General features: G+C 38.2%; 1 protein-coding gene across 1 annotated transcript; it reads right to left on the reverse strand.

The window, feature by feature from the left end:
• Positions 1–44: 44 nt before the first annotated feature.
• LOC122017746 (bifunctional adenosine 5'-phosphosulfate phosphorylase/adenylylsulfatase HINT4-like) lies at positions 45–13,016 on the reverse strand. Its single transcript, XM_042575428.1, has 7 exons — positions 12,841–13,016; positions 12,721–12,767; positions 8,014–8,090; positions 7,821–7,884; positions 6,132–6,209; positions 5,867–6,038; positions 45–425 (listed from the first exon to the last, which is right to left on the reverse strand). The coding sequence occupies exons 1-6, from the start codon at positions 12,985–12,987 to the stop codon at positions 5,933–5,935; spliced, it is 519 nt and encodes a 172-aa protein (XP_042431362.1). The 5' UTR covers positions 12,988–13,016; the 3' UTR covers positions 45–425; positions 5,867–5,932.
• Positions 13,017–20,495: the final 7,479 nt, after the last annotated feature.

Genomic DNA, 20,495 nt, shown 5'->3' on the forward strand with positions numbered 1-20,495 from the left:
TTTGATTAGCACAAAAGTAATCCCAGACAATCGTGCTTTAATACTTGTAAAAAAGAAGTCATAAATATGCAAAACACCTTTCGGATTTTACAAATCAATTTAGCAAAATAAATAATAAGACATCAAATCTTTACATGAAAAATTCGCCAATATGGGTGAAAAAGCCATGAGTTTTATCCCATTGAAAAACTCCCGTATTAAAAATAATAGATACAACAAGTCTTCTTTAACAACAATTCTAGAAGACAACAACCATCATCTACTCAACCAAAAGAGATGAATTCAAACCCCCATGGATATGATGCTATGGTAAAACGCTCAAAGGAACAGCTCTAATGATGAATATTTTGAATGTTGATTTCGGAGTATACATAAGTTGTGCTTCGGATTTATCCAATCGGCGAACTAGAAGGAAAATTATCTATCTGATATACAAAAAAAGAGAGATGAATTTTAACAAATTTCATCAAATTAAAAAGTTTAGATCTCACTAAAATACTAACAATAAAATAGGAAATTGGACAATCCAAATTGATTAAATCTAACTTAGATCATGACCAACAACTTACCAAAATATGATGCGAAGAAGAATCTTCATCAAATCTTATCTTATGTTTTTTGCTTGAGAAAAAAAATTTATTTCTTTCTTTCAGTTTTTTCTATCTTTATTTTTAATATCTCTCTCTCTCTCTCTCTTTTTTTATCTATGCTCCCTTTTTCTTTACTTCTTCTCTAGGACTTTATGAGTATATAAAATTAACTATCTTAATTATTTTTAGTTTTATTTCTAAATGAGCGAAGGAAAACTACTGAGACATAACAAGAAAATATGAAAAAGAAAAAAAAAAAACAAAATAGGACATCCATGTAATTTTTTTTCCCAACAATTTTATTAATTTTTATTAATAAGAAAATAATTACAAGTCAAGGTACAACAAGGATAATACAGCCTATTGATATATGTCATCATCCACCCAATTGTCTAATCTTTCCAACTGTTTTTCCGTTTAATTTTTCCCAACCCTTATAAGACACATTCTTGGGTTGGCCTTCAGCGTCCAAAAAAATATTTTTGCAATTAAAATAACAAAACAAATCCTCCATTCGTACTTACAAATTAAATAATATATAATTGTTAGCTTGATCATAGTATTATTATTGTTTATTGAGTCCTATATTTAATTAACACAAGAAAAGTAATATAATCTATGGACAATATTTTGGATTTCAAAAAAAAAAGGAAAAACATATAAATTCTTTTTCTCCCTCTTTGTGCAATTTAATGGACACATGAGCCAAACTAATATCAAGTGAATATGAAAAAATAATGACTGCACGAAGTCTTCTTCTCTGGCAATTCTAGAAGATAGCAATTACAAACTATTCAACCAAAATACTGAACCGAAAGAGATGAATTTAACAAATTTCATTAAATTGAGCAGTTTAGATCTCACCAAAATACAACTTAGATTTTGACCAACATAAAAAATATTAAAAGAAGATTCAGCATCAGATTTTGCATTTTATTTAAAAAATTCCAACTTTTTTTTCTTCCTTTGTCAGTTTTTTCTATTCCTCTTTGTCTTTTTTTTTTTTTAATTTCTCTCATTTTTCTCATATCTTTTCAAGGGCTTTGTGGGTATATAAGATACACAGCACTAATTAACTTTTTTATCTTTATTTTTAAATAGGGGATCCAACTATAACCACGTGGGAAGGACCATAACACCAATAAGTTGAACAAATGAATGAGATCCCCTCGGATAGTCTAGTGGCTAGCGCATGAGGTATTATCACCATGATGTCTGGGATTCGAATCTCGGTATAGCTGAGATAAATATCTCCCTTATGCGCCGATCATTATTCCAAAGACTAGTAGCCACTCGTAATTTGTCTCCTCCGTGTTGATCCTGGGACGAATTGGCGGGGACGGAGGGCAAGCATAGTCGCCTTTTGCCACCATGAACAGATGAATAAGTAAAGTATACATTGCTCAATTTTATTAATTTTTATTGATTTGCAAATAATTTACATGTCAAGATATTGTTCCTATCCACCCATTGTCTAGTCTTTCCATTTAGTTTTTCCCAATCTTTGTAAGAGATATTCTCAGATTTACCTTCATCCCCCAAAAGAATATTTTCATAATTAAAATAACAAAGAAAATCCTCCATTTGTGATTTACAAATTAAATAATTTATTCACTTGATCATAGTATTGTTATTATTTTCGGAGTCCTCAATAGACCTGACCACCGTCCGGAACAGACGGCTTGACGGTTCTTGACAGGTCAACCCTTAACCTTAACGGCCCAAGACGGCTACGGTTTACAATTCAAAACTATCAGTTCGGTTCGATTCAAGGTTTGGTTCACAGTTCGCTATGGTTCAAGATTATTATATTAAAAAATTTAAAATTTATTAAAAAAAGGGCTTGCACTTATTTAAGTTGCCTACATATCCCCTTAGGGTATAGGAGAATCAAAGCCCACGTAGCTCTTTTACATTTTTACCCTTTTACATTAGGAAGTGACATTGTTACTCACTTCCATTTCCCGTTTCCGTTGTATTCATTCCTTTGGTATCAAAATCTTCGACTTCGTTATCAGAAAGTTGCATTCCTTGGATTCTTTTCTCGACTCTAGTCTAATCGTCAAGTAATACTTGAGCTTCCAATGGATCGGGAGACAAAGTCGATTATTGTTCATCTAATATGCTGTCGTAGGGAACCCGACCCGACGACCCAACTCGAGTCGACCCGAAAAAAATCAGGTTCGGGTTGGACATTTTCAGGTTCGAGTCGGGTTCGGGTTGGAGGGTTGGAGAGTAAAAAAGTTTCGGGTTGGGTTCGGGTTGACCCGGGTTGACTTAAATATAGGGCTTTGTGGGTTTTTTTTGGGGTTAAATCAAATTTTATTTTAAAAATTTAGATGTTTTTATATATATTAATATCATGTTTGTATGATAATGGTGGAGTATTGAGATAAAAGTGAAGAATTATAGGGAAAATAGTCCAAAAAAGTCGTTTTGAATAGGATTTTCGGGTTATATAGGTCGGGTTCGGGTTGATCGGGTTGGTCGGGTTCGGGTTCTGATTGAGGTGTTTTGGGTTGAACTCGGGTTCGGGTCGGGTTCGGGTTGGGTTAAAAAAAAAAAAAAACTCAACCCGACCCAACCTGACCCGACCCACCCGAATTGACACCCCTATGTTGTCGCGGGCACTGAACGTCAGCAATAGTTGATACTAGACAAGCTAAAATTTCTTTGACAAACACAGAAAGGACGGGAAAGCTTTGAGCCTTTTGTAACCACCACTTTAGGACATCAAAATTTTCGTTATCCGCTTTACTAAAATCAAAAGTCATAAAATAATTCTCAAGGTCCTGTGTGAAACTTGAGAATCATCGTGGATGTTCCGTCCGTTCTTTTAATAAAAGTTGTGTTTTTATAAGTTTTAAATTACTACTAGTAGTTTGTTGTGTTTCAGAAATATTAAATTGTATTCCATATTTTATAATATTGATTATAAATATCATATAAATAAATTCAAACATTATACATAATATTAACTAGATAAGGAGAAAAAGAATCTTTATTTGGAATTAAAGTGTCATAATACAAAGTTAATATTTCTGGTAAAACTTCTGATTTAAATTTAGGATTTAAAGCAAATACAATTAAATAAATTTCAGGAATAACATAAAAATATTTTTTCCATTTAGTTTTCATAGCTAATATCCTAGAAGATAAAGATCACTATTAATACGAGAAAATTTTTCTAAAATTAAATGATCAGTGGGATAATAAACACCGGAAAGTTGTTCGATTGCATCGTTAAATACTTTTAAAATTTCATAAATATTACTATAAATATTCCATTATTGTGAAAATAAATATATTAATATTAGTATTTTATAAAAAAAAATAAACATAATAATTCTTTATATTGAAATGAATCTTATAATAATTGATATATTGAATTTCAACGCGTTAGTACACCACGTGGAAATTTTTTAGATCTAGTTCCATTAGTTTTACAAAACTTATTTCATTGTTTCATTATAAATGGATGCGACCATAAATAAGAAATTGCAGTTCTAATTGGTTTAATATGATTTTTTAAAATTTTTAATCCATCTTGAATACATAAATTTAAATAGCATACACAACAAATATGAAAAATAAACCACTAATAACATGTTGACAAATAAATTTTAGTTCTTCTATACAAGCAGTATTGAAACTAGCATTATTTAATGATATTGAAAATATTTTATGAGTTAATCCATATTCTTCAAAAATTAACCATAATAATTGTCCGATGTTATGTGCAGTATACGATTCATTAAAAACTCTATAAGCTAACAATCTTTTTTTTGGAGGTTCCAAGAGTTATCAATCCAATGGCAAGTCACACCCATATATGAATGTCTTTGCTTATGAACACTTCAAATATCGGAACATAAAGAAACTTTATTATTTAATTTACTAAATTCATTAATTAAATTTTTTTCCTTGTTTTACTATTTTTTAAATTATACAAGTAAGTATAATACTAGAAACATGTTTAGCACATGGATTAAAAGATTCTTTATGAAAATTTTCAAATGTGCATTTAGATCCAAAATTAAAAGAAAGATGTTCTACGGAAATAAATTTAGCTAATGATTCTCTTAATTTTTTATCAAAATATAAAAATAAATCTGAATCAATTCTACTGCTAGTTGAAGAAAATCTAGATAATTGTGTTTGAAAACGGTCGAGTCAATATTCGGTCGGGTGCTTCGTTTCTATATGTCAATTCAATGACCCATAGCCGTCGTCGGCTTGGAATTTGTAGGAAACATTGCGGTGCTTACATTTTGCACGCAATTCTTCCGACGAAAGAGTGACCTTCTCAAAATGTTTAGTGAAAATAGAATATTTTAGAGGAGGAATTTCTCGAACCTCAGAAATAATTGCATCATTGCTTCCTTATGTTTCGAGTGTCAGAATTAGAAGTTGCTCGGCCTCATCATTGATGGATTGAATATTGGGGTCCTCGTGAGGATTCACTATTTCCTTTCCCCTCCAAGATTGAGATGATGAAGCTCCACGGCCTCCTTCCGTAGTCGAAAATTAGAAACGAAAATGTGTAGAAATGGAGACTTGCAGTCGAAAACGTATAAAAAATGTGAAATGAAAAATGAGAGTAGAGAAGATATGTGTGAAAATGATGAAATGAACTCTTTATTTATAGAGTTTGGATAGTAGCGGACACTAAATCATAGTTATTGATCAAAAAATGATTAAATGGTCTTAACCATTTAAAAAAAAAACACCCAAAAAATCATCCCCGCCTCCCTCAATGGCTAGGAACCGTCGGTTAACTGGATATTCCAACAGCTAGGAACCGTCGGTCAGTTCCAACGACCACAAAACAAAAAAAAAAAAAAAAAACTAGCGGTTAACTGACGGTTCACCGGTTTTGGGGGCATGGAACCAGAACTGGCCCGGCATGCCGGGCCGATTCCGATTGGCCTGACGACCCGGGTCATCGGGCAACCAACAACCGATCCGTTGACCTGGTTACGAGCCCGAACCTGACCCAGGGTCAGGTCTAGCCATCTATTTGATTAACATAAAAGTAATCCAAATAACCTTGCTTTTATACCAAGGAGGGAAAAAGTAAAAAAAAAAAAAACTTTGGATATTAAAAATTAATTCAGCTAAACAAAAATTCTTAGTCCCTCTTGGGCAATTAAATGGGAATAGAAACTAACTAATATCAACTTAAGCAAATAGGTAAAAATAATCAACATAATTAATGAAAAATAGAACACCAAATTTTTGCATGAAAAATCATGAATTAAAAACAATGAGCGCACCTTGTTTTGTACAATCTGAGAGAACAGCCCACCAGATAAATAATGTCCTCCGGTTTGCTTTTGATGTCACAACTGTGAGGACAATTCTGACAAAGGCCTGATCTTGGCCAACAATTTATCGGCTTCGATAAAGCCAAAATGACCCAATGAAGAATATTTCAGACGTTTCCAACTGTCAATGAGAATGAAAGAACCTTTAAGTTATAGTCCACAGAGTCTGAGAAGTATTGAAGATTGCTGTAAGCAATACATTTTGTAACTATACCTCGGTATAAATGGCAGTGCTAAACAATGAAGATGAAGATGATCAACACTATAAAATGGTGGTTGATGGAAACCAAATCTGCAAAAACAGAAATGGAGAATCATGAACAATTCTAACTTGTACAAATTCGATCTCCGGTTGGTCAATAGGTGAGTTCACATTACATGAAAAACTCAAAGATTTAACATCTTTAATAAGGAAACTGCAGTTATTGATAGTTGCTTAGCATTTATATCATGGAATCAGAGTGCTACCGAACATTGACAACAACTCAATTTCTTAACCTTTTTTAACCATGTTTGTGGGGATAAATGAGTTGATTCAGGTGAGATCTGACATGGATCTAACTTTGTATTTGTTCGTAAAGGAAACCCTAACAATGCATCTTCACAAACGTAGAAAATCAAGATTGGGAAATTTCCTACTAGGTAGATTGTTATGGCCCTTGAATATGGATCGTTAAATGGGACGATTAATCGGATGATCGATGGAATCAATCTTTGTCGTCTTAGTTTTACGACCTTGACTACCTATGGTGGTAGGCCAATTTGAGGCTCGTTGGGATTAGAGAACCTCTTGATGTAGGCAGTTTGATTTCTTTTTTGTAAATTTAGTCGTGATCTTTATTGCATTATTCTAGCTATTTAAACACAACTACTGACGTTCCTTCTCGACAAAGGAAGAATAAGAAAGGTTTTATTCTTACTAAAAATAAAGATACTAGAAGCAATTCTACTGAAACTAAAAGATATGTGACCTTAACAAAAATCAATTATTATAGTTGAATCAATTCTCTTGATATGCACTCTTCTTTCTAAATCTGTCGTGCGTATATCTCTTGTATTTGATGGGCTCCAGATTCAAAATTTGTTGCATGAGCTTGCCTACGGTCCATAACATAGATCCACTTTTATATTGCTATTTCCAAAATTCTAATGATCAGTCTCTCATTTACTGGCTATGAAATTGGTTGCTAAATGTAAATGGGAATATTATGATCCAACTCCAGAGTTATAACCTTACCACCTTAAAGAAAGCAGATACACATCATCACTAGAACATTTATAGAGTCGATGATTAATTAGATTTCAATCATTTGGAAGCGAACTGTTAATGAACAGTCATGTCCAACGAAAATCTTGTATGATAGTTCTCTCAGCTGTTTCCTTCTCATAACTTTGTGCATGAACAAGAGTATATTAAAGTTAAATGACTATGGTGGTCTATCAAATGAGGCTCCTGCAGATGTGGAGTAAGTTGGAAGTCCTCCCCTGCTTAACAAGGATGAGGAAGTTTCCAAATTACCCAAATTGTAGTTTGCCTTTCCTATGAGATTTTATCATGAGAAAAAAGATATCATTGCACAAAGCCTCACATTATACACATATCGTAGTGCATGTCTAAAAATTACATAATAACTCATACATATTTTTGCTCGTGAGTAGCTCAGACGCCCGCTCTTTAATATAAACTCTCCCTAAACCATTCAAATTTAAACAAACATGCCCACAACTTACACCTATGTATTGCTAATGATTCTCATGGTGTCTAACTGCTTTCTTCTCTGTTATTGTTATTTTTTGTAAGGTAAAAGAGAACCAACCTCACTTGGACATCACACTGACCATTGAAGTTAAAGAAAGTATTGCAACACAAAACAAAGGGAAGTACAGAACTTTCAGATAATACCTGTAATTGGATTGAGGTGCGTCTCTTTCCAAAAGGGTTTTTCCCACATTCAGCATGTGATTGACTGCAAAGCAATAATTTATTAAAAGTTCTAGCATTTTCCTTGATGCAGAACATCCATCAACGAATAATATTTTGAGAAAGAGTTCCATTTTTTCTCTGGCATCTTTATGTTATATAACAAGGGTCGAACCTAAATGATGGTCTTCTGTACTTCGATTGAGATGTTTGACTGTGGGTATGTGCTTAACAGGTATCACCAGATAATGCCTAGAGAAAAAAATCAATGTGTAAGGTGGAAATAAAACGTAACAAATATAAACATCTAGAAATGAAGTCATAAACTATTAAACCCAACAAGACAAAAGCATAATCAAACAGTATATAGTATATTTATATAAATAACAAAACCAATATACTTATAAAATATATTATTCGACACATCAAATTTATACTTCTGCATAAAAGATATGTTAATTATACGATGCCAAACACATGAAGTATAAGAATCCATATTAACCAACAACAATATAGAAGATGAAACATAAGAGTAACATGCATATAATTGATATGGAATGTATGTATCACTTACAAAAAATATATTTAAGTTCCTATTCACAAGTTGTAAATACCCAAAAAGGATAACTTCAGATATTAAGACAATTGAGTTCAGTCTAAACCAGGTCATTTGTGGCCACCAAGGATTGGGGTGCCAATTCGTGCCCGTCCGTAACCGGCACCGATACTCTTTTGGCACCAACAAAGCCACAAGGCGGAAGCGAACTTGCGGAGGCCTCTACGATGTCGCCGCAACCTCATTGTAGCTACTATGTGGCCTCCGTGAAGATTTACACACGATATTTATTGATCCACAAAAAACTTATGAGAGTCCCAAAAGAAATTATGTGAAGAATTCTAAAAAAAGGTGTTAGCATAATATATATTATAATGATTAAGGATATGTATGAAAATATAATGCCAATAATGAAGACTCCGGGCGAATTAACCAAGGTATTTCTTATAAAAATAGTATTATATTAAGGATCAACTCTAAGTCCATATCTTTTTATACTAACTCACTTGTTGCTATATTGTATATTGTTTGCAGATGATATTGTCTTGGTCGATGAAACATATGAAGGAGTAAATGCTAAGCTTGAATCTTGACAAGAGACATTGGAAGTTAAACATTTTAGGTTTAGCAGAGTAAAAATAGAATATATGAAATTTAACCTTAATAGTAGTAGACGTAACAAGACAATTATTAAAATAGGAGGTTAGGATCCTTTTTGCAAAAAAAAATGAGGGATTGATGATGTTTCACATAAGATACAACCAAGATGATTAAAATGGAGGGTGTTTGGTGTTTTTTTTATGATCTCTAAAGTTTAAAGTGAAGTTTTATAAAAGAACAATCAGAACCATGGTTTAAAATATCGAGCAGTTATGCTCAATACGCACGATATTTACCATTTCGATGGGACCGACACCAGATGTCGGTGCACAGCCTCACCGCCTCGTCGCCTCACCAAAGAAGAAGCGTGCTCGCCGCCTCGTCTTTGATAGAGAAGTGCTGCAATCGGAATCGCGAGCAGGGGAAGAAGGCGAATGGCAGAATCGGTGAAAGTAAAGGAGAATGGCGATTAAGAAATGAATAGGGTTTTATTAAAAAAGTAAAAACTTCAATATAACATTTTTAATTAAAACTGTTATATTTAAATAAAATATATATTTTATGTTATAACTTATTATTATAACAAACTCTGCCCGTGACAAACCAATTATGGCCTGTCCAAAGCTCGGATAAAGTAGGTGGATTGCATTAAGTTATCAACCAGCGTTAAAACTATGACAAATATTCAATGAATGGATCCATTAAACTTATTATTATAATAGTGTTATATTAAATTTTTATAAAATATGTCATTTGTATATATAAATATATAATTATTATTATATATATAGAATTTCTAATTAATAATTAATTATTATATAAATGGTAATTATTTATATATATATTATATAAATCAACAATTAATTAAATAAATTATTAATTAACAAATATAATTATAATATATAAATTTAAAATATTAAAAAATAAAAATATTTAAATTTTAAATTTATATTTGTAATTTATTAAAAATAAAATTAAAATTATATGCATAAATATGTAATATATTATTTAAAATATATATAATTCATAATTAATTGTTATATAAAATATAATTAACTAATATAATTATGATGTATAAATTTATATTTTTATTATTTTTTATTAAAAATTTAAACACAAAAATATTTTAATTGAAAATTTTGAATTCATATTTATAATTTATTCAAAGTTAAATTTTAAATTAATTTTATAAATTAAAATAGTTTAAAATTAAAAAACGATTTACAATTTTATAAATAATTCAAAAATTAAAATAAATTTGAATCTTTTAAATAAATTTAATTTTTGAATGTAATATAAATTATAGTATTTAATATACATATTATATAGACTATAGAATTATATAAATATATATATTAATTAATTAAATAAACTAATAATTAATTTATATAATTATTATATATAAATTAATATTTTTTATCATTTTTTATATTAAATAAAAATAAAATAAAGTAAAAAATAAGAAAAAAATTCTATGAGATTATTATGAAACTATTAAAGGAAAATTTTATCTATTAATTATTCTCTATATAAATATCTAAATTTTTTATTTCATGTTTATTTAAATAATTTAATTAGTGATATATTAGGAAATTTTATGAGGAAAATTGTTAAACTGTTTATGAATTGAATAAATAATTTATTTTTATTTATTAACTAATTTATAGTAAATTTTATATATTAATTACTCTCTATATAAATATCTAAATCAATATCTATATTGAATGTCATGGGATGACTATTTAATCTGGGCATTGAAAAACTTGTGAATTGATTTAATTAGAATCCTACAAGAACCAATGCTTCCATCTAATTCACGTTACTCCTTTTGGTATTAGAAAGGTAATATATTATCATTTATCAATTTTAATTCGAGCTATTGATATATCAATTTTCTTTAAAGAAAAATATATTTACTTGTTTTTCCTAACATTTATATTTCAAAATTAAAAACTAGCTAAACTGTATGGCACAACACGACACTATTCAATACCGAAACCATATCGTTCCGGTTAGAGACCGAAACTTTGGCATGACTCGAAATTTTAAACCATGGTCAGAACTACTATTTTATATGGAGTTGAATATTGGACAATAAAGAGAGCACACAAGATAAGAGTTGCAAAGATAAGGATGTTAAAGTAGATATACGGGCATACTAGGATGGGCAGGATAAGAAATTAGAATATTAGAAAAAGTCGAGATTGCGCCTATTAAGGGAATACTTGAAGAGACTTGTTTAAAATAGTATGGACATGTACTTAGATGACTAATAAATGTCTCAGTTAGGCGATATAAAACCATGATAAATACTTACATTGATCAAGATAAAAGGAGACCAAAGAAGACTTCGTTATTAATGATAAAACATGATTAAATTCATTTAAATATAGATGAGGATATAGTAGGAGATTGAGCCTATTGACGTAGGAGGATTCATATAGCCAACTCTACTTAGTGGGATAAAGGCTTGATTATTGTTGTTGTTGTTCAACATGAATAATTCTATATATGAGAAACCCATACTATATCTCAACTCTTATATGCTCACATAAGATCTATACATCACCACATGAACACAAATCGTATCATTCATCATGTGTGTAAATCACTAGAGATTAATAATGGTAATAGTCGTATGAACAAAGAAAATATACGAGTCGAAGGGTAGTATAGAAAGGAGTTAGAATAAAATTGTTACATGACACTAAACTCCTTTAAAATTGGGGGGGGGCAAAGAGTCTATTCAACTTATAAATGTGTAAATTTCTAGATTTAGAATAATTTAGGATGATATGCCAATTTTATTAAAAATTATTATATGATGCTAAATTGCTCTAAATTGAAAAGGCAAGTCATACTTATACTCTTAGAGGATCCAGGAACTCATAAGACATTGTTTGTTTTAAAACTTAAAGCAGTTTAGGGTCATACGGTAGTTTTGAAACTTGTTCAACACCGAAAAGTAGTAGTGAATTTTACATCTTGAGGAGTCCAAAAACTCATAAGAATTTGGATTGTTTGTTTTTGTATTTCAATCAATTTAAGATCGTCTAAAATTTTGTTTAAAATTGCTACATGAATTTAAAGTGCTCTAAATTAGAGAATGAGATTATACATCCACTCTATAGGATCCAATGAATTTATAGAACTCTTTGTTTCAAAATTCAGAGGAGTTTTTTGTCATATAGGAATTTTGTTTTTAAATGTAGATCTCAACTCAAGAGGGTCAAGGGAACTCATTCATATATTCCAGAGAGTTTATTGAACTTGTAGGAGCATATATTTCTTAGAATTAGAGCAGTCTCGTAGCAGTTTTGAACAAAAATGTCACTTGACCCTAATATTGAAAAGAAATGTAGATCTCAAATTTAGATGGTCTATTAAAGTCGCAGGAGTGCATATTTATAGATTTAGAGCAGTTTAAGACCATGTTGCAATTTTTAAAGTTGTTACATAGCCCTATATTGCTTTAAGTTTGAAAAAGAAGGCATACACTCTAGAAGATCCAGGTAATTCATACAACTATTTGTTTTTGAATTTGGAGCAGTTTAAAGCTATTATAGAAGTTTCATTAGTACGAATATACCTATGAGAAAACCATCCCATCAGAAGTTTCATATAGAAAGGTTGCGTCTAAAATCACCATTATCATAAATCCTGTTCCTTTACCAAATCTCGGATCTTTGAATATATTTAAATAAGCTGAAGGGAGGAAAAAATCACCTGAAGGCGGCGGGTCTAATATCACGGAAGGCGATCACCATCTCGTCCTGTAAATGAAAGATAATCTGAAACGAAACAACAAAGTAAAACCGATGACGAAAGGAAGAGGGAGATACTGACGGCGAATAGGAGATCAGCGGAGGTGGAGCCCCGAGCCATCTGGCAGAAAAAACACGGCGACCGCAACGGAGCCGCCATGTCTCCAGCGACCGCCATTGCAACACGCCTGATTCCGCCCTTGTCGACGCCGCCCATGTTACTGCGCATCAGCCATCGGTGTCTTCATATCAGCGATCAGGGTTAGCGGGTTCCGGGCGCCGGAGTTGATTAGACGTGAACGGTTACGCCTTATTTTAATTTATCACACGTGCTTAATTTTAACAGGGCTAATATATGAATTTAAAAATTTTAAAAACAGAGATATATATATAAAAAGTGTTCTGGTACACTGGTGCAATAGTTCAAATCTTCTGTCCATAAATTTTTTTGTCCCCGTGTCCCCTGTCGATCGGATGGATCAGATTACATCTCAAGGCATCGTGGCATCCTTAAAATGTGTGCAGTATCTTCGTGATGTGCAATGCATCCTTGAGATGTAATCTGATCCGTCCGATCGGCAGGGGACACGGGGACAGAGAAATTTGGGGACAGAGGATTTGAACTCAATGTCAGTTCAAATCTTCTGTCCCCAAATTTCTCTGTCCCCGTGTCCTCTGCCGATCAGACGGATCATATTACATCTCAAGGAAACATTGCACATCACGAGGATACTGCACACATATTAAGGATGTCATGATGCCTTCAGATGTAATCTGATACGTCCGATCGGCAGAGGAACTGACATTGAGTTCAAATCCTCTGTCCCTAAATTTCTATGTCCTCGTGTCCCCTGCCGATCGGACGGATCATATTACATCTCAAGGATGCATTGCACATCACGAGGATACTGCACACATCTTAAGGATGCCATCACGAGTAAAGCTCCCGAGCAGCTTAGGTATTAAATTTCTTAACTTTCTTCTTTTAAGTCTAACTGATTCTGTTCTTCTTTTAGAGCTGACATTATGATGCGCACCCGAGCGGCCGGAATAATGAAGGCTAAGCAAACTGAAATCGAGGCAATTGCTGCTAAGGAGATGGAGCGACTGGGTTTGACCCCGGTCGGCTTGCAAGAGGGCACGACTGGGGAAACTGCAACTACAGGCGACAGGACCACCGAGCGGGCGCCCAAAGTGGGAGGGGCAACCGATCCCGGAGCGGTTCGAGAGGCGTTGCCTGTCCTTCCTACTGAAGGTTCGGGGTCTTCGGGCGATGACATGCCGCTCACCCGTAAGAGGCGCCGAGCGGACGCGCCCTCCCGATCCGCCACTTCGGCCATACAAGCTTCTGTAGGGGGGGCGTCGCGTCTCCAGCTCCCACAGCAGTGGAGGTCACTTCCTCCGATCGGACCCCGTCAGTGGCTGAACTGCAAGAGCCACTCCCCCGTTGAGCCTATCACCTCCCTTCCACCGGCTAGGTGGAAGATAACCCGATCTGTCATTCTTCCAGTGCTCCCTGCTCAAACATCTGACCCTTCTGCCTTTGCTCAATTGGTGTCGGGCGGGAGATGATCCATCACCGCCACCCTTCGCTTGCCTACTGAGGACCTTCTTGCGCTAGGCGACCAGCCCAGCTCTCCCCAGCACCAAGTCTACATCAGAGGTCGGCTCACCCATATTTGGGAGGAGGCGAGGGCACAAGCGGCCATGAAACCTCCAGGCGCACTGGCCGACAGCCATCTAGAGATGTCCACCGGGGTTAGTATTTTTAATAAACTAGTAAATTACCTCCGCTCGACACTAATATTTGTTTTCAGTACTGGGTGGAGAATATTTCTATGTGCCAACGACTGACACAAGTGGAGGATGAGCTGAAGAGGCTTACAATTTCTGGAGAAGGCTCCTCCTCTTAGGGACCACCATCCGTACGGCTGAGAACCGAGCTGGAGAAGACCCAACGACTCTTCGTTGAGGAGCAGCAGAAATCGATCGAGCAGGCCAGCAGGCTGGGCCAAATAGAGGCACAGTTAAAGACTTATGACAAGAAGCTTGAGCTGGCCTCCACATGGAAACAACGGGTCATCGCCGACTTAGAAGAAAAGAATAAAGAAGCCCGACAGTTGGTCGAAGATCTGAAGAAAGCAAAGGACTCCTTATCGGCAGAGCGGGAGAGTCGTTCGGCAAAGGAGACTGAACTTCAAGGCCAAGTGAAGCGCCTTGAAGAGGAATTGGAGGTTTCGCGTGCTTCTTTGAAGACCTACCAGGAGGCCGAGTCGGGTCGCTTTGCTGCCATGAAACATCAATACCTCCGCTCGGAGCCATTTTTGGAGAAGGCGACCAACCGGATCGTCCACTCATTCGAACTGGCCATCAACGCCACGCTCGTCCAGCTGAATGCGAACGGCCACCTCCTTGAAGCTTTCTCCGACAAGGATGTCAACCGAGTCCAGCTTCTTGAGGCTATTCCCGACAAGGCCTTTGACTGTATTGAGTGATCGAGGAGTCGATAGAGTGTTTTTTGTAAGCCTTAACTGTATTCCTGCCGTTCGGCAACGTCTATCAATGAAATCATTTTGTGTCTTTTTCATATGCTATTTTTTTGCTAAGCATTTGGCTGCGTAGTCCCGATCGACTGTAGCACCCATTCTATTATTGAAATATTTGCTTAGGATCATACCTTTGGGGTTTATAGTCGCTGCTCGACTTTAATTTTATCGTCTACGCTAGACGATTTTCTAAGGCCGAGGTTTAACGTCGTCGCTCGACGGTCTTCAAGGCGGGATTTTTATAGTCGCCCCTCCGACTCTAGGGTTTAACGTCGTCGCTCGATGGTCTTCAAGGCGGGATTTTTGTAGTCGTCGCTTCGACTCTAGGGTTTAACGTCTCCGCTCGACGGTCTTCAAGGCAGGGTTTTTATAGTCGCCGCTCCGACTCTAGGACTTAACGTCGCCGCTCGACGATCTTCAAGGCGGGATTTTTATAGTCGTCGCTTCGACTCTAGGGTTTAACGTCGCCGCTCGACGGTCTTCAAGGCGGAGTTTTTATAGTCGTCTGTCCGACTCTATGGTTTAATGTCGTCGCTCGACGGTCTTCAAGGCGGGGGTTTTATAGTCGTCGCTCCGACTCTAGGGTTTAACGTAGCCGCTCAACGGTCTTCAAGGCGGGGTTTTTATAGTCACCGCTTCGACTCTAGGGTTTAACATCGCCGCTCGACGGTCTTCAAGGCGGGGTTTTTATAGTCGCCGCTCCGACTCTAGGGTTTAACGTCGCCGTTCGACGATCTTCAAGGCGGGCTGGTCGCTCGACGATAACTTTGTAAACCTTTGTTTTAGATTTTAATCCTGCAGCCGAAGTACGCAAAAAAAAATGAAGATTACATGGTATAAGTTACATCAACGCACCTTTCACCTAGCTCGGTATGGCTGAAGATTGTTTGCACTCCACGGACGTTCTAGCCTCCGCCCGTCCTTGTCCTCTAGGTAATAAGCACCCGACCGGAGCCCCACGACGGCGCCAATTTGATCCTATCCGAGAGCTAAGTTGATGGACGCTGGGGACGTGACGCTCATGTTGACTGGTCGAAGACTTCGAAAACGTAGATCCTTTGTCGCCGTGAACCTGCAAATACAGTGTCGAGCCGGGGAGGGGTTCCCCAGCGGTGGTCCTCTGACGCTCAAGTCAAATCTCCCGCGGAAAGAAGTAGAGCAAAGAAGAAACGAGAACTGTAGCTACAGTAATGAAGTGAGCATACCTCCGTCGAAGTTTAGGGGTCCTTATATAGGGCTCCACAGGGGCGCGTGCATGCTTCCCGAGGCGTGCACGCTCCTCAAAGCATACCTGAAATGGACGTGTCAAGAAAGCATGCCTGATACCCTACCTTAATAGCACGAGCATATCTTTGATGTGACAGTGGAAGTTTCCACCGTACGATTCTCTGTCTGACCATGCCACTAGTCATGCCTCTTGTCGGCGACACTAGTTCCTAGGAAGATATCGCCACCCTCTCTCTCTATCCTTTACCTAGTCGAGCGGAGGAACCACTTGGCTAGTGCCTTCCCTGGGCCGAGCGGAGGCCACGTCGGCTAACGCCCTCCAAGCGGATCCCGCTCGGGCGGTGATTTGATGTCCAGATCCACCATGCCGAGTGAGTGAGCCTTAACTGCAGGATTGATGTTGTATCTATTGTTAGCTGAGCGGGATGGTCGCTTGGTCTTCGTCTATTCCTGCTTTGCCTTATGAGCGTCGGAAACTTGGCGTCAGGCCGAGCTGTCGAGATACCGGGTCGGTTATTCCTCCTGCTGATCAGGAAGGTAATTCACCCGGTCGGACGTCTGTCGAGTGTTGACCACTTTGACCTTCTGCCGGGCGGGCTCCCCCCTTACCACCGGATCATAAACTATGACAAATATGTAAATTATTTGGTTAATTATTATAAAATAAAACAAAATTTATTTTAATATAGATAATAATTTAGCGTAACGTGGAAGGATCATATAGATCTCATCAAAGCTTTGTTGTTGGAGTATTTTAATGTAATTTTTTAAACCATTATAATGAAATTTATATCATTTTTCTATTTATTTTTTTAAAAAAATAAATCATCTGGATGATTTTTAATAGATGTTTTTAAATTTATAGCATATATAATCATTTTGATGAAAACTTATAAAAATTTATTGAGACACGTTTATTAGGCCTTATAAAAATTTATTGAGACACGTTTATTAGGCTAATTGAGTTATTAATCAATAAACCCTAATCTAATGTATTGAGACACATGTATTAGACTAATAATTTCTAATTTGTGTTAAATTTATTTTTAATATATATATATATATATATATATATATATATATATATATATATATATATATATATATATATATATATATATATATATATTGATCCGGCGGTAAGAATGGGGGGCCCACCTTCTGAAGGGTCCCAGCCTAAGGACGGATGGAGGGCTGGCCAAGCGGGTAATGGTCCGAGCGGAGCTAGAGATAACCCATCCATGGGCTTGGGTTTCCGACACCAAGGCAGGAAGGGCCGAGCGGAAGTCCGCTCGGCTGGGACCGAAGGGCCGATCGGGTGGTTCGTTCGGCCAGGATAAGGGCGAGGGTACAAAGGTGGCCAAGCGGCCTATGCGCTCGGCTCGGGTTATGGGATATCAGCAGAAGCATGTCTGATGATTAGGTCGTACACAAGATCGCACGATGGAGGATCTCGCCGTCACATCATGGAGAGGTGGATACAGTAACGGTATGACCTTAGTGATGTCCTTCTGACAGACCCATACCTGGGCATGATCGAAAGCAGGTGATCGCTTCGATTGACGTGCTCAGGCTTCTTCAATAGGTCTATATAAGGCCCCCATTTCTTCACCGGAGGTACGAGAGTCTTGATCCTGAGGCCACCTTCTTGTTATTCCTCGCCTGACTTGAGCGTCGGAGGGCCGTCGCCGGGACACCCCTCCTGGCTCGGTTTTTGCTGCAGGTTCGCCGGAGCATTCGAGGATTCAGCAGGGAGCGCCACGTGCCCAGTGTCCGTTGACTCCTGGTTCGGACAGGATCAAATTGGCGCCGTCTGTGGGAACGCTCCTGCATCCGACTGGAAACAATGGATGAGGCTGGACGACAACACACGGTGGCGCTTTCGACGGAAGAACTCGAAGCTCTGGTCGAGATAAGGGCCGCCAAACTTGTGGAGCAAAAACAGAAAGCAGCAGCCGAGCGGCCTGAGCAACAAGCAACATCTGCGTCAGGTGGCCGAGCGGAAGCACCTCCAGCCACCATCGCATTCCATCGGGCCTTATTTCGCACCCCTGAAGCCGTACCGACTCGAAGAGATAGAGGATCTTCTTCCGACGAAATGCCTAGGCGAGACGACAGAAAGGGGAAAGCTCCCCGAGCGGACTCATCTCCCGAGCGGATCAATCGCCAATTCTCGGAGGCTATTCTACGAGACCCTCTGCCCAAGCACTACGTGCCTCCGACGATCGGCGAATACAATGGAACAACAGACCCAGATGATCATCTGGGTAAGTTCGATAACACAGCTACGCTCCATCAATATACAGATGGAGTAAAGTGCCGAGTCTTTCTTACCACTCTCTCGGGATCGGCTCAACGATGGTTTCGGAGGCTGCCGGATGGATCCATCACTAGCTTCAAGGACTTCCGAACGGCCTTCCTCCACCACTTCGCCAGCAGTCGGCGTTATCAGAAGACAAGCGTCAGCTTGTTCGCCATCAAGCAAGAGCCGAGAGAATCGCTTCGAGCTTACATCCAGCGATTCAACCAAGTGGCGATGGATATTCCAACGGCCACGTCAGAGACGATGATAAATGCCTTCACGCAAGGCCTTGTGGATGGGGACTTCTTCCGGTCGCTCATCCGAAAGCCGCCCCGAGATTATGATCACATGCTACATCGGGCTAACGAATACATAAACGTGGAAGAAGCGCAAGCCGCCCGGAAAAAGGAAACTCCAACCGAGCGGGCACCTATGCATGCCGAACGGAAATTGCACGCCGCTCAGCAGCCGCCTAGAGGACCAAAGGCCGAAGCAGTCCGCTCCCCTCGTGGGAAGTCCCAAGTTCAAGAAGTAGCTGCCGCTCGGCCCAAGCCAAAGAAGAGATGAACCCGTATGTTCTACTCCTTCCACCGGACGGATACGCACAACACGAAGGATTGTCGAAGTCTTCCCTTCGTGGCTAATCCCGTTCCTAGGAATGCCGAACGACGGTCTCCTCCCAGCGACAGGAGACAAAGGACCCATGGAGCCGACCGGACCCGCCCTGAGAGGCGACATCAACATACGCCCGATCGACATCGTTCTCCAAGGCAGGAGAATCGCCGAGCGTCCAGAGAACGGTCCCGACCGTCCGCTCGGGAAGAGGAAAACAGAGGCAATACTTCCCGAGGCGAGATCAATGTCATTGCTGGTGGGCCAACCGGAGGAGACTCCAACCGAGCCAGAAAGGCGAGCGTCCGGCAACTCCAAATCCACGCAGTCGGTTGCAGCCAAGAGCGAGCATGTGGACCGGAGATCATTTTCGGGCCCGGGGACTTAGAAGGAGTTGAAGTGCCCCACGACGACGCTCTGCTCATTAAAGTGGTAATAGCAAATTATACTATTCATCGCATATTCGTTGACACAGGGAGCTCGGTCAACATCATGTTCAAGAAGGTGTTCGATCAGCTGCAAATTGATCGAGCCGAGTTGCTGCCCATGACGACCCCGCTCTACGGGTTTACGGGCAACGAAGTTCAGCCGGTCGGACAGATCCGGCTGGCTACCTCGCTGGGAGAGGAGCCGCTCAGGAGGACAAGGACAACAAACTTCGTGGTGGTTGACTCTCCCTCATCCTACAACGTCATTTTGGGACGACCGATGCTCAGCGAATTCCGAGCAATCGTCTCAACCTTCCATCAGAAGATCAAGTTCCCCGTGGAAGACAAAGTGGGAGAAGTACGAGGAGACCAGCTAGCAGCTCGGCGATGTTACATCGAAATGGTCAGAGCAGAAGCTAATTCCGCTCGGAAGGCGCCCCGAATCGAGGTACACGCCATAACTGAGAAACCTCCTGCTTTAATTTATGAGGAAAAGGAGGAGGTTCAGATCCATCCGACCCGATCGGAGGCTACGACTTTTATTGCCTCTGATCTGGAGGAGAAGCATAAGGAGGAACTGATCCAATGCCTCCAACGAAATCATGATGTCTTCGTCTGGTCG

The sequence above is a fragment of the Zingiber officinale genome, chromosome 8B, assembly GCF_018446385.1.
Source record: "Zingiber officinale cultivar Zhangliang chromosome 8B, Zo_v1.1, whole genome shotgun sequence".
Classification (NCBI taxonomy): Eukaryota; Viridiplantae; Streptophyta; class Magnoliopsida; order Zingiberales; family Zingiberaceae; genus Zingiber; species Zingiber officinale.